Raw genomic sequence first — 12562 nt, 5'->3', positions numbered from 1 at the left:
TGTCCTTCCCAGGACACCTTCCCATGGCTTTGCGGTTGTGGGCTTGAACTCAGGGCCCGGGTGCTGTCACTCATCCTTTGCCCAAGCCCAGGGCTCTGTCATTTGGAGCCTCCGCGCCACTTCCGGTTTTTGAGCGGTTTATTGGAGATAAGAGTCTCAGGGACTTTCCTGCCCCGGCTGGCTTCGAACCGCGAACCTCACCTCTCAGCCTCCTGAGTAGCTAGGATTACGGGCGTGAGCTACTGTCAGTCCTAAACTGCCCCGGGGAATCTACCTTCCCGCGGGGCTTCCGAGCCCACCTCGAGGGGAAGCCGCGGACGCCCGGCCCCTCCTACGCCCACCCAGCGAGCGGGCGGGTCTTCCTAGGTGGCAGCTCTGTCACGTGTCTTCCGACGGCGCGCGCGCGCTCGTGCGTGGCGCATGCGCAGGAAGCGGCCCCTGCTATTTTTCTCCGTGGCGGGCGGCGGCGGCGGCGACGAGCGGAAGTTCTTGGGAGCGCCAGTTCCGTCTGTGTGTTGGAGTGGACAAAATGGCGAAGATCGCCAAGACTCACGAAGGTAAGCGGTCGTTGCCTCGTTGCGAGTCTCTCTTTCCCGGCGCTCGGCTCCGGCCCTGCCGGCCTGTGTGTCCGCGTCTTCCTGTAGGGGCTTTGGTCGCGGCCTCGCCCGCGCTCCGAGCCCGCGGCGTCCGGTCGGCGGCGGCGGCGGCGCAGGCCCCGGCTCCGCGTAATGGCGTCCTGCTCGAACCTCCCTGGCAGGCGCTTTGTTCCGTGTCGGGGTGCCGCGGCTTGGGGCTGGCTGCTGAGTTTTCCGGCCCGAGGGCCTCGTTGGAGGCTCGTCCTGCGGAGGCTCGGGGCGGCCCGCGGTGGGGGGGGGGGGAGGAAACGGGCGTGGGAGGAAAGCCTCCCTCGGCCCCTGGCTCGGCCTGGGCTAAATCCGTGCTTCGGAGCGGCCCGAAGAAGCCCCGCAGCACGGCAGCCGCCTTCCGGGGTGTGCGGAATCGAGGTGGCTCACCCCCAGGCCCGTTAGGTTTAACCCGGGCAACCTGAATGGCCTGGTTCCGGGACGATTGTTGTACGAAATGAGGCGGGCGTCCCTTGCCACTTCCCGAATCGTGTTTGTGTTTCTCCGTGGGGGCTGATGGTTGGCAGAAGCGGCGGAAGAGGGAAAGGCACCTTCCTTCGATCAGTGACCGTCCTTTTCAAGATGGTTTGATCGTTTTGTGGTATACAGGCTGTACAAAATTTTAGAATGTAGGGAATAGACCGGAATCTATGAGGAGTATCCAGAGAAGACAGGAAAGCTGGAGCGTGGGATGTGAGGACATTTCGTGATTTCTGACTTATAAGGCGAAAGTTACACAGAACTCAAGGCTTCCAAAAGTGTCACCTCCTTCACACGTCCTTTCGAGGTGTGTGGGTCGGTATTGATGAATCTGAGGGAACTAACAGACTAAGGCTATCAAGATTATACAGTCTTAAAGGCGAAATAGATGTGTATATATCTTAATTTTCTTGCAAGGTCAAATGAATGCTTGAATAGAAGTAAAAGCAACATATTCCAGGAAGCAGAATAACGGAGTGATTAATACATGCCTAATTATGTCAGAGAGGAGATGACGTGTCTCTGGTCTAAAAACATCAATCGGTTCTAAATTAAGGGAGTGTATTCGAGCCGGAAAGAACATCTCATAAGGCAAAAGGTGTGCTTAAGTTGTCTACTGTGGCAGAAGAGAGTGCAAAGAGGGAATCAGTAAATGAATTGGAAAGGATTGCTTTGGATTAGAAGGCATTTATCAATTGGACTATCCAGAAGGACAGTTTTGGAATAATTAGAACATTTAAAGATGTTGCTGTTCTTGTTGAGGTGTTGATGATTAGTGCAGGGAGTTTTGTCACTTTGATTACTTGTTTATTGGTCTCTTCAATGTAACAACCACCAGGAAAATCTAAAAGATCTGACATGAATTATAGAAAACTAGCTAATTGTAGTTCATTGGCAAAAATTGCCATTTTATTTGTGATTATTCCTCAGTGTGAGTTAAAATTGGTACTGTGAAGATTGAACTTTTATTTTTTCTCCCCCTGGTCGCGGGGCCTGAACTCTGGGCCTAGGCCCTGTTCCTCACCTCTTCAGCTCAAGGCTAGCGCTCTATCATTTGAGCCACTGTGCCACTAATGGCTTTTTTCTGCGTATGTGGTGCTGAGGAATCAAAGCCAGCGCCTCGTGCATGCAAGGCAAGCACTCTACCACTGAGCCACCTTCCCAGCCCCTGGAACGTTGGGTTTTGACACTTTGTTGTCTCAAGATGATGAGCCAAGTACTTGCTTTGATTCTTTAATATCCTCTGTATCTGTAGCGTGATCGGTACTCAAATATTTGATATTTATTGACAGACCGATATAAACTGGTTAGATCTTAAAAGATACACACAAAAAAGAGAACTTGCCTGTGGTGAATCACTCCGAGTCCCATTGATGCTACACAAGTTCAGGGTTCACCACCAAATTAGCTACGTCCTCAGCCTGGAAAGAGTGTTCACTTCACCATATTATACCAAAATTGGAACAACACCAAAATTAGGATAGCTCCTGTGCAAGAATGACACACAAGTTTGTAAAGCATTCTCTAGTTTTATATTTATTTGTGTTGGTCATAGGGCTTGAACTCTGGGCCTCAGCTCTTCAGCTCAAGGCTAGCATTCACTTCTGGTTTTCTGAGTGGTTTATTGGAGATAAGAGTCTTATGCAAATTCCTGCCTGGGCTGGCTTTGAACTGCAATCCTCATTTCTCCGCCTCCTGAGAAGATAGGATAACAGGCCTGAGCCACTGGCGGCTGGCTGCATTCCCTAGTTTTAAACTGCATTCCAGTTGGGTGCTGTCTGTTCTTAACTGTTGTTCAAATGATTACTGTGACTGAAAAACTTGAAATAGAAGGACCACTATGTATAGAGACAACCTGGGATGTTGCTCACATGAATAGTAGCTATGAGTGAAATAAACAAATGGATTATTCAGAACTGAAGTTACTATTTTTTTTTTGTGCTAATCCTGGGGCTTGAACTGAGGGCCTGGGCATTGTCCCTGAGCTTCTCTCTGCTCAAGGCTAACACTACCACTTGAGCCACATTCCCAGCCCTGAAAGTTATAGTCTTAGTTTTGAATTTAGCTATCTCAAAAGATAGACTTTTCGGGGCTGGGAAGGTGGCTCAGTGGTAGAGCACTTGCCTTGCATGCCTGAGGCCCTGGGTTCCATTCCTCAGCACCACATAAGCAAAAAGAAAAAAGCCAGAAGTGGCGCTGTGGCTCAAGTGGCAGAGTGCTAGCCTTGAGCTGAAGAGCTGAGGGACAGTGCCCAGGCCCAGAGCTCAGGCCCCACAACCAGACCCCCCCCCCCAAAAAAAAGATAGACTTTTCATTTGTCAAGTCAGTCCTTTGAATTGAAGCCCCTCCCCCCCTTTTGTGCAGGTTCCCAGGCTTGAAAGAGGGCTGTTCCTTAGCTTTTTCCACTTAAGGGTGCTGCCTTTCAGGCTTTTTGGTGGTTAATTGGAGATATTCAGATTTTCCTGCTAGCTGGCTTGGAACTGTAATCTGAAGATTTTAGCCTCCTGAGTAGCTAGGATTATAGGTGAGAGCCACTGGCCCCCAGGTCTTGAGTTGAAGCTCCAGAACTTTTTTTTTGTGTGGTGCTAGTCTTGGGGCTTGAACTCCAGAGCCTGGGCACATCCCTGAACTTTTTTTGCTTACCACCTTAACCACAGCTCCACTTCAGCATTTTTGGCAGTTAGAATCTCATGGACTTTTCTTCCCCAGGCTGACTTTGAACCATAATCCTTAGTTCTTAGTCTTCTGAGTATCTAGGATTATAGGCAGGAGCCACTAATGCCCAGCTTCTAGAACTGGTATTGGGGATTGAATCCATTATGCTAGGTAAGTGCACTAACATTTAAGCTATACCCCCAACCCTTTGATATTTTGTGTTTGCAGATAAGGGTTGATTAACTTTGTTTCATGTTTTGGAAATCCCAGTCTAGCCTGGTAGCTGAAATTATTGATATGAACTACCATGCTTAGCTTTAGACTGTGGGTCTGTGTGTTTTGCTTGGGATTGGACAGAGTAGGCAGGTACCCCCTCCCTTCCAGTCCAGCCTAGGTTTGTTCTGTGGATGTTTTAATTTATAGGCACTGGGGGTGCTGGGGACACATGAGGACGGAAGGCCACACACTTACTTGGTTGCCAGGGGGGTGGGAGGCTAGCAGGCAGCCAGCCCCTCCAGGGGAAGAAGTAGAGGTTACAGGGTGAGTGCACTTCAGCCCCACCTTGGTATGGCAGGTACTCTGTGCAGCACAGCCTCGGGTAGCAAATTTAGAATTGATGATTCTAGCCTGGACTAGAACAACTCAAAATTTGAAGGATTACTCATAACTTTGTTTTGTTTTGTTTTTTTGTTGGTTGTGGGTCTTGAACTCTGGGCCTGGGCCACTGTCCCTCAGCTCTTAAGCTCAAGCCACAGAGCCACTTCTGGTTTTCTGGTGGTTTATTGGAGATAAGAGTCTCTCGGACTTTCCTGCCCGGGTTGGCTTTGAACTGTGATCCTCAGATCTCAGCCTCCTGAGTAGCTAGGATTACATATGTGAGACACCGGTGCCTGTTTTTTTTTTGTGTGTGTGTGGGGGGGGGTCCAGTCGTGGGGCCTGAACTCTGGGCCTGGGCGCTGTCCCTCAGCTCTTCAGCTCAAGGCTAGCGATCTACCACTTGAGCTTTTTTCTTTTTGCTTATGTGGTGCTGAGGAATCGAACCCAGGGCCTCAGGCATGCAAGGCAAGTGCTCTACCACTGAGCCACCTTCTCAGCCCCCCCTTTTTTAAAAAATATGATTTTCTTTTGTTATTAGGGTGCTGTACAGAGGGGTTACCATTGCATTTCTTTTTTTTTGGGTAAGCCCTCTTTTCTTAGTTACACATAATTGGTTCCTTTGCTCTTAAACTAGTATACCCCCAATTTTTTTTTTTATTTTCATGGTACTGGGGTATTGGACTTAGGGTCTTGAACTTGCCAGACAGGCAAGTTTGAGCCACACCCCAAGCCCAGAAGCTTGCTTTCTATAAGATTAAACATTTATTTATATAACCATAGCAATCCCATCTCTAGCTATTTACCCAAGTGATACATGAAAACCTGTGTATGAATATTCATATCTTCCTTACTTGTGATAGGTATGGACTGCAAATAACTCTTGCACCTCAATTAGAAAATAAAAACACACTATTGCACAAAAAGACACAAACTGTGTACTAACAAGTAGATGGGTACATTTGGCCATTGTGTATGTAGTCACTAGGAGGTACCATTCTCTTGCCTAGTAACTAACAGTGTCCATTTTTATTGTCTTTACATCTGAATGTTTTGTACTACAGAGAGGAGCAAGATTAGGCCAGAACATACAGGTTATTTGTCATAATTGAGAAAGAAAAGGTTAACATACATTTTTCCTCCTTTGCCCCCAGGTTTAAAATTTTTTTTTTTTGGTCTCTGGTTACTCTTTTGATTGTGTGCTCTCTGATATTTTTTCATAGATTGTATTTAAGAATATTTGTGTTTAGGGGCTGGGAAGGTGGCTCAGTGGTGGAGTGCTTGCCTTACATGCATGAGGCCCTGGGTTCGATTCCTCAGCACCACATAAGCAGAAAAAGCCAGAAGTGGCGCTGTGGCTCAAGTGGTAGAGCGCTAGCCTTCAGCTGAAGAGCTGAGGGACAGCGCCTAGGCCCAGCTTTCAGGCCCCACAACCGACCAAAAAAAAAAAAAAAAGAATATTTGTGTTTAGTTGTATGAATTGCTGCTTATATACCAGTAGCTATAATTTAGTGTTCATATTGAAAATCGAGTTTGGGTTACAGTGTTTGCTTTGCATGTGTGAAGCTCTGGGTATGATTCCCAGAATTGAAAACGAAAGGAGGGAAGGAAAGGAAAGGAAAGGAAAATATGGAGTTAAAGGTAACTTTTTTCCTCCTTAAAGATGTAAAATGATCATAGCATTTGAAGTTGTGGATAAAGTTTGAAGTTTTGGAATGTTACAAACCTTTGCACTAATGTATGAGGGAGGGAAAAATTTGATGAACTAAAGTTGGCTTTTCAAGGCTAGCACTCTACACTTGTGCCACAGTGCCACTTCTGGCTTTTTCTGTTTATGTAGTACTGGGGATCAAACACAGGGCTTCTTGCTTGCTAAGCAAGCACTCTGCCACTAAGCCACATTCCCAGCCCCAGCTTTAATTATGAAATAATTTAGCATATAGCAAAGTATACAGCAGTGTACAATGAGTTTGACTTCTCATCAATTTTTAATATTGTGGCATATTTGCTTCATCCATTTTACTTATTTTGGAAATGAAACTTAAAACAGGAAGTACTTTAGGAATGTAATGATACAAATTTGTTTACCCATAAATATTTTGAGTGTTGTGTGTTTTCTGTTTTGACATGTAGTTTATTAAGAAGTGACCTGTCTGGGTGCTAGTGGCTCACATGAGTAATTCTAGCTACTCAGGAGGCTGAGATTAGAGGATCTAGGTTTGAAGCCAGCCTGGAAAGGAAAGTCCATGAGAATCTTATCTCCAATTAACCAACAAAAAGCCAGAAATGTAGTAACTATGGCTCAAGTGGTAGAAAGGACACTATACTAGCCTTGAATGAGACATCTGAGGGACAGCGCCCAGAACCTGAGATCAAACCCAATACACACACACGGAAGAAGAAAGAAAAAAGTTGAAATACTGAGTTTTCTATTTAAAAAAAAAATTCTGTTAGTTGCCTAACAAGTTTCTGAGGTTCAAGGCATGTCTGATACCTTCATTTTGTGGATTACATGCATAATGATTGTATAAATGTGCTTCAGTTGATAATTCATCAACAAAATTCATTCGCTTTTTTTGATTTTTATCCATAGTTTCCAGCAAAGACTGAAAATGATGCCTAGTTTACATAAAAATATTTAACTGTTGAGCCTGTAGAAATGTAGTAATTAATTCCCCTTAGAATTAATTAACTACAAACACCTGCTTGGCCTCAGAAGAGCTTGACTAGATAATTTTATTACTAAATTCTGATTAATGTAGAAATTCAGTGATGATTTCATACATTTTATACAAACATTAATTCAGTATTTATGAGCCTTTGTAATTAGAAAACTTTCTAATCACAATGTACATAAAATCAGTAGATGAAAGTACTTCTTGAGTAAATATATATTATTATCCAAATGAAGGACTAGTTGCCAAAAACTTAAATGAAAAAGTTCTTCAGAGGAAAATAAGGCTGCTGTAACAAGTGAGGGGAGAAAGGCAAAGATGTGTTGCAGTTGGAATGGAGGCTTAGGCCAGGTAAAATGTTTTTCTGGACATGTATTAATGAAGGAACAGGAGCTTTTAAGTTAGAGTTCTTAGTATAACTCAGCCAAGCTACATATTTGTTACATTTACCAGGTCATTTTGATTAAGGTGGTGATGTATAGACTATAGTAAAACTGTAGAGGAGAGATGGTGGGCTCTTTGGTTGGCCTAGTTCACTGAATTTTTTCCTCTCTCTCTCCCTTTCTCCCTCCTCTCCACCCTCCTCTCCTCTCCTCCCCCTCCCCTCCCCCCTCCCTTCCCCCCTCCCCTCCCCTTCTCCTTCCTTCCCTCCCCTCTCCCTCCCCTTCCTTCCCTCCCCCCTCTCTCCCTTCCCCCCCTCTCTCTATCTCTCTTTCTCTCCCTTCCCTCCCTCCCTCCCTCCCTTCCTCCCTCCCTCCCTCCCTTCCTTCCTTCCTTCCTCCCTCTTTCTTTCCGTTCTTTCTTTCTTTCTTTCTCTCTCTTTCTATTTTTCTCTTTCTCTCTTTCTTGCTTTCTTGCTTTCTTTCATGGTGCTTGAACTCTGGACCTGGGTGCTGTCTCAGCTCAAGGCTAGTGCTCTACCACTTGAACCACAACAGTGCCACTTCTGGCTTTTTCTGCTTATGTGGTGCCTCAAGCATTCAAGGCAAGCACTCTACCACTGAGCCACCTTCCCAGCCCCCTACTTCTTTTTATTTTTATTTTTTTAGGTCCGGTCGTGGGGCCTGAACTCTGGGCCTGGGCGCTGTCCCTCAGCTCTTCAGCTCAAGGCTAGCGCTCTACCACTAGAGCCACAGCGCCACTTCCAGCTTTTTTCTTTTTGCTTATGTGGTGCTGAGGAATAGAACCCAGGGCCTCATGCATGTAAGGCAAGTGCTCTACCACTGAGCCATCTTCCCAGTCCCCCTATTTTTTTTCTTTTTTTCTTTTTTTTTTTTGTCGGTCGTGGGGCTTGAACTCTGGGCCTGGGCGCTGTCCCTCAGCTCTTCAGCTCAAGGCGAGCGTTCTACCACTTGAGCTACAGCGCCACTTCCGGTTTTCTGGTGGTTTTATTGGAGATAGGAGTCTCACAGTCTCTCCTGCCCGGGCTGGCTTTGAACCGCGATCCTCAGATCTCAGCCTCCTGAGTAGCTAGGATTACAGGCGTGAGCCACCAGCGCCCGGCTCCTATTTTTTTTCTTATAGGGAAGTGTGGCCCAGCTATTCCTTGGACTGCATTTCCCTTCATAGGGATTGAACACAGGGCTTTCCCATGAAGTGATCTACCACCTCGAACCATAACTCTAGCCCTTTTGTTTTTGAAGCAGGATCTCAAGTAATTTCTCCAATGCTGGTCTTAGACTCCTGATCTTTCTGCCTTTCTTCCTGAAAAGCTAGCATTACAGATGTATGCCTCTACACCCAACAACTTTTTTGTTGGTCATGGGGGTTGAACTCTGGGCCTAAGCACTGTCCCTCAGCTCTTCAGCAAAGGCAACCGCTCTACCACTTGAGCTATGGCGCCACTTCTAGTTTTCTGGTAGTTTATTGGGGATAAGAGTTTCATGGACTTTCCTGCCCGGGCTGGCTTTGAACTGTGATCCTCAGATCTCAGCCTCCTGAGTAGCTAGGATTACAGGTATGAGCCACCGGCGCCTGGCTCAAACAACTTTCTTCTTTGAGCAAAGTATGCCTTTCAGAAGTATGTTGGGAAAGTAGTTCAGTGGTAGAGTGCTTGCCTCGCATATAGGAGGCCCTGGGTTCGATTCCTCAGCACCACATAAGCAGAAAAAGCCAGATGTGGTGCTGTGGCTCAAGTGGTAGAGTGCTAGCCTTGAGCTGAAGAGCTGAGGGACAGTGCCCAGGCCTAGAGATCAGGCCCCAAGACTGACCCCTCCCCTCCCAAAAAAGAAGTATAGTATCTTTTCTTCTTCTTTTTTTCCTTTCCTCCTTTCCTCCATCTGTTTTCTTTTTTTATGTGGTATGAGTGGGTTGGGCAGTTACAAGATGTCCAACTTTTGAACATAAAACTAATAGTAATGAATGAGATTTTTTTTTTTTTTTTTTGCTGGTCCTAGGGCTTGAACTCAGGTCCTGGGCTTCATGCATGCTAGGAAAGTAAGTACCCTACCACTAAGCCACATTCCCATCCTTATTTATTTATTTATTTTTGGTTGGTCGTGGGGCTTGAACTCTGGGCTTGGGCGCTGTCCCTCAACTCTTCAGCTCAAGGTGAGCGCTCTACCACTTGAGCCACAACCACTTGAGCCACAGCACCACTTCTGGTTGTCTAGTGGTTTATTGGAGATAAGAGTCTCATGGACTTTTCCCGCCCGGGCTGGCTTTGAACCACGATCCTCAGATCTCAGCCTTGTGAGTGGCTAGGATTATAGGCGTGAGCCACTGGCACCGGGCTCCTTTTTTATTTTTTATTTTTCAGTGGTACTAGGATTTGGATTCAGGGCATTGTGCATGGTAGGCAAATGCTCTGTCATTTGAGCCACTTCTCCAGCCCATTTGTTTGTTTATTGTTTGCCCAGGTTGTTGTTGACCATGAACTCCTATTCCTCCTGCCTCAGCATCTCTAAGTACAGGCATTTGGCACCTTTCCCTCACCCTGATTTTTTTTCCCATTTTTTTCCCCCTTAACTGGTATTTAAAGCACTTAACTTAGCTGAACAAAGATAATGGTTAGACAAGAACTGAAGAAAAATGAAGAGAATAACAACTATAGTTTTGTTTCTAAGGGTTAGAATGTAGGACCTTTTGTGTTTTGTTTTTGTTTTTTGGTCAGTCATAGGGCTTGAACTCTGGGTTTGGGCACTATCACTCAGCTCTTCAGCTCAAGGCGAGTGCTCTACCGCTTGAGCCACAGTGCCACTTCCGGTTTTTCTAGTGGTTTATTGGAGATAAGAATCTCACGGAATTTCCTGCCTGAGCTGGCTTTGAACTGTGATCCTCAGATCTCAGCCTCCTGAGTAGCTAGGATTACAGGCGTGAGCCACTGGCGCCCGGCTGTTTTGTATTATAACAAAATGCTGCAGCTGGGCACTTTATACAGAATAGATATTTGTTTGGTTTTGATTTGTTTTGTTTTTATGCTGGTCCTGGAGCTTGAACACTGGGTCTGGGCTCTGCCTCTGAGCTTTTGTGCTCATTTAGTGGTCTATCACTAGAGCCACACTCCACTTTCTGGCTTTTTTTTTTTTGTAGTTAATTGGAGTCTCACGGACTTATGCTGTTTGGACTCCACAAAGTGTGATCCTCAGATCTTGGGCTCTTGAGTAGTTAGGATGCAGGCTTGAGCCACTGGCACCTAGCTAGAAAAGTTTTATTTAGCAATTTTGAGTTTCATGGGAGATTTCATATTCTCGCATCCCCTCCCCTTTATTTTTGTTCAGAATATGATCCCAGATAGGACATAATCTGGGGGGAGGACTTGCCTAGGAATATGAAATTCTTTATCATATTTTCACGGAATCTGTAGATACTTTGTTGAAGATTGGTTGAGAACTATTCTCCACAATAATACTTTTGTTTCAAACTTAGTCTTGCTGTGTTGGAACACAAACTCCTTGGCCAAATACTCCTCTTGTTTTTACCTCCTAAGAATCTGGGACTAAGTGTGCTTGCACCATGTCCATCTCAGTACTGTTGCTTTTACATTTCTGGCAGTGGTGTTGGGGTTGTTTATTTTCAAGTACTAGGGATTTAATTCAGAGCCTCACACTTGCTGGGCAAGTGCTTTAACCACTCCATCCACACACCTTCAGCTCCCTGGCATTTTTTTTTTTTTTTTTTGGGTCGGTCATGAGGCTTGATCTCTGAGCTTGGGCGCTGTCCCTCAGCTCTTCAGCTCAAGGAGAGCACTCTACCACTTGAGCTACAGCGCCACTTGCGGTTTTCTAGTAGTTTATTGGAGATAGGAGTCTCATGGTCTTTCCTGCCTGAGCTGGCTTTGAACCACAAACCTCAGATCTCAGCCTCCTGAGTAGCTAGGATTATAGGCATGAGCCATTGGCGCCCGGCTCCTTGGTATTTTTTATATTTGTTTTTGTTTGCTTTGTGTTTCAATAATATCTCTTTTTGGGTATTGAATGTTCAAGTTCTCATTCATGGTAGACTAGCTCTCTACTGCTGAGCTGCATACACCCAAATCTAGCTCTGGTGAGTGGTGAGATGAAGTGAGAACAACAGTGTTACTAATTTTTCACTTGGGCAAAGGTTTAGAATTCAACAGTAATTCATAAAATGAATTTTGGTAATGCATTCTAATGGTGAGAGTAGATAATAGTTGATGAGATAGTTAGCATCTTTCCATTAGTATTGTCTGTTAATGTGAGATGTATTAAATATATGAACTTTTTTTTTTTTTGGTGGGTTGTGGGTCTTGAACTCTGGGCTTGGGCGCTGTCCCTGTTCTCTTCAGCTCAAAGTGAGCGCTCTACTGCTTGAGCCACAGTGCCACTTCTGGTTTTCTAGTAGTTTATTGGAGATAAGAGTCTCATGGACTTTTGTGCCCGGGCTAGCTTTGAACCATGATCCTCAGATCTCAGCCTCCTGAGTAGCTAGTATTACAGGCGTGAGCCACTGGTACCTGGCATATATGCACTTTTATACAGTGCTTTTAACCCTTTATATGGTGTAGTTAAAATTATCTGTATTTTTGATAATATCTACTAAGGAAATGTATTGTTCTGAGCTCTTTGGAAAATAAAATACTTTATGTTGTCTTTCTTACAGATATTGAAGCACAGATTCGAGAAATTCAAGGCAAAAAGGCAGCTCTTGATGAAGCTCAAGGAGTGGGCCTTGATTCTACAGGTTATTATGACCAGGAGATTTATGGTGGAAGTGACAGCCGATTTGCTGGATATGTGACATCAATTGCTGCAACAGAACTTGAAGATGTAAGTTATAACTGTATTTAGAGGCAAGCTTCGTCTTTTTTTGAGAGAAAGCAAGAAATACAAAGGAATTTTAAATTTGAATTATCTAGTTTAATTTGGAAAGATGGTATTGAGATTAGGAGATCTTTTAGAGAGTAAAATGTCCTTCCTTCTCTTCCTTTGTTTTTTTTTTTTTCCTTTGGCCAGTCCTGGGGCTTGAATTCGGGGCCTGGGCACTGTCCCTGCACTTACTAGTGTTCTACTACTTGAGCCACAGCACCACTTCCAGTTTTTTCTGTTTCTGTGGTACTGAGCAATTAAACCTAGG

General features: G+C 45.1%; 1 protein-coding gene across 1 annotated transcript in view; it reads left to right on the top strand.

The window, feature by feature from the left end:
* Positions 1–397: 397 nt before the first annotated feature.
* The window catches only part of Sf3b1 (splicing factor 3b subunit 1), a 47214-nt gene continuing 35049 nt past the window's right edge, over positions 398–12562 (top strand). Inside the window, exons 1-2 of the mRNA XM_069995716.1 lie at positions 398–557; positions 12089–12255. Coding sequence (XP_069851817.1) covers positions 530–557; positions 12089–12255 — 195 coding nt within the window. The 5' untranslated portion in view covers positions 398–529. The remainder of the gene's footprint in view (positions 558–12088; positions 12256–12562) is intronic.

Source organism: Dipodomys merriami, unplaced genomic scaffold, assembly GCF_024711535.1.
Source record: "Dipodomys merriami isolate MVZ:Mamm:240054 unplaced genomic scaffold, mDipMer1.0.p SCAF_49, whole genome shotgun sequence".
In the NCBI taxonomy this organism is placed as follows: Eukaryota; Metazoa; Chordata; class Mammalia; order Rodentia; family Heteromyidae; genus Dipodomys; species Dipodomys merriami.
Note: the sequence above shows the minus strand (reverse complement) of the source record. Positions and strands in the feature narration are given on the sequence as shown.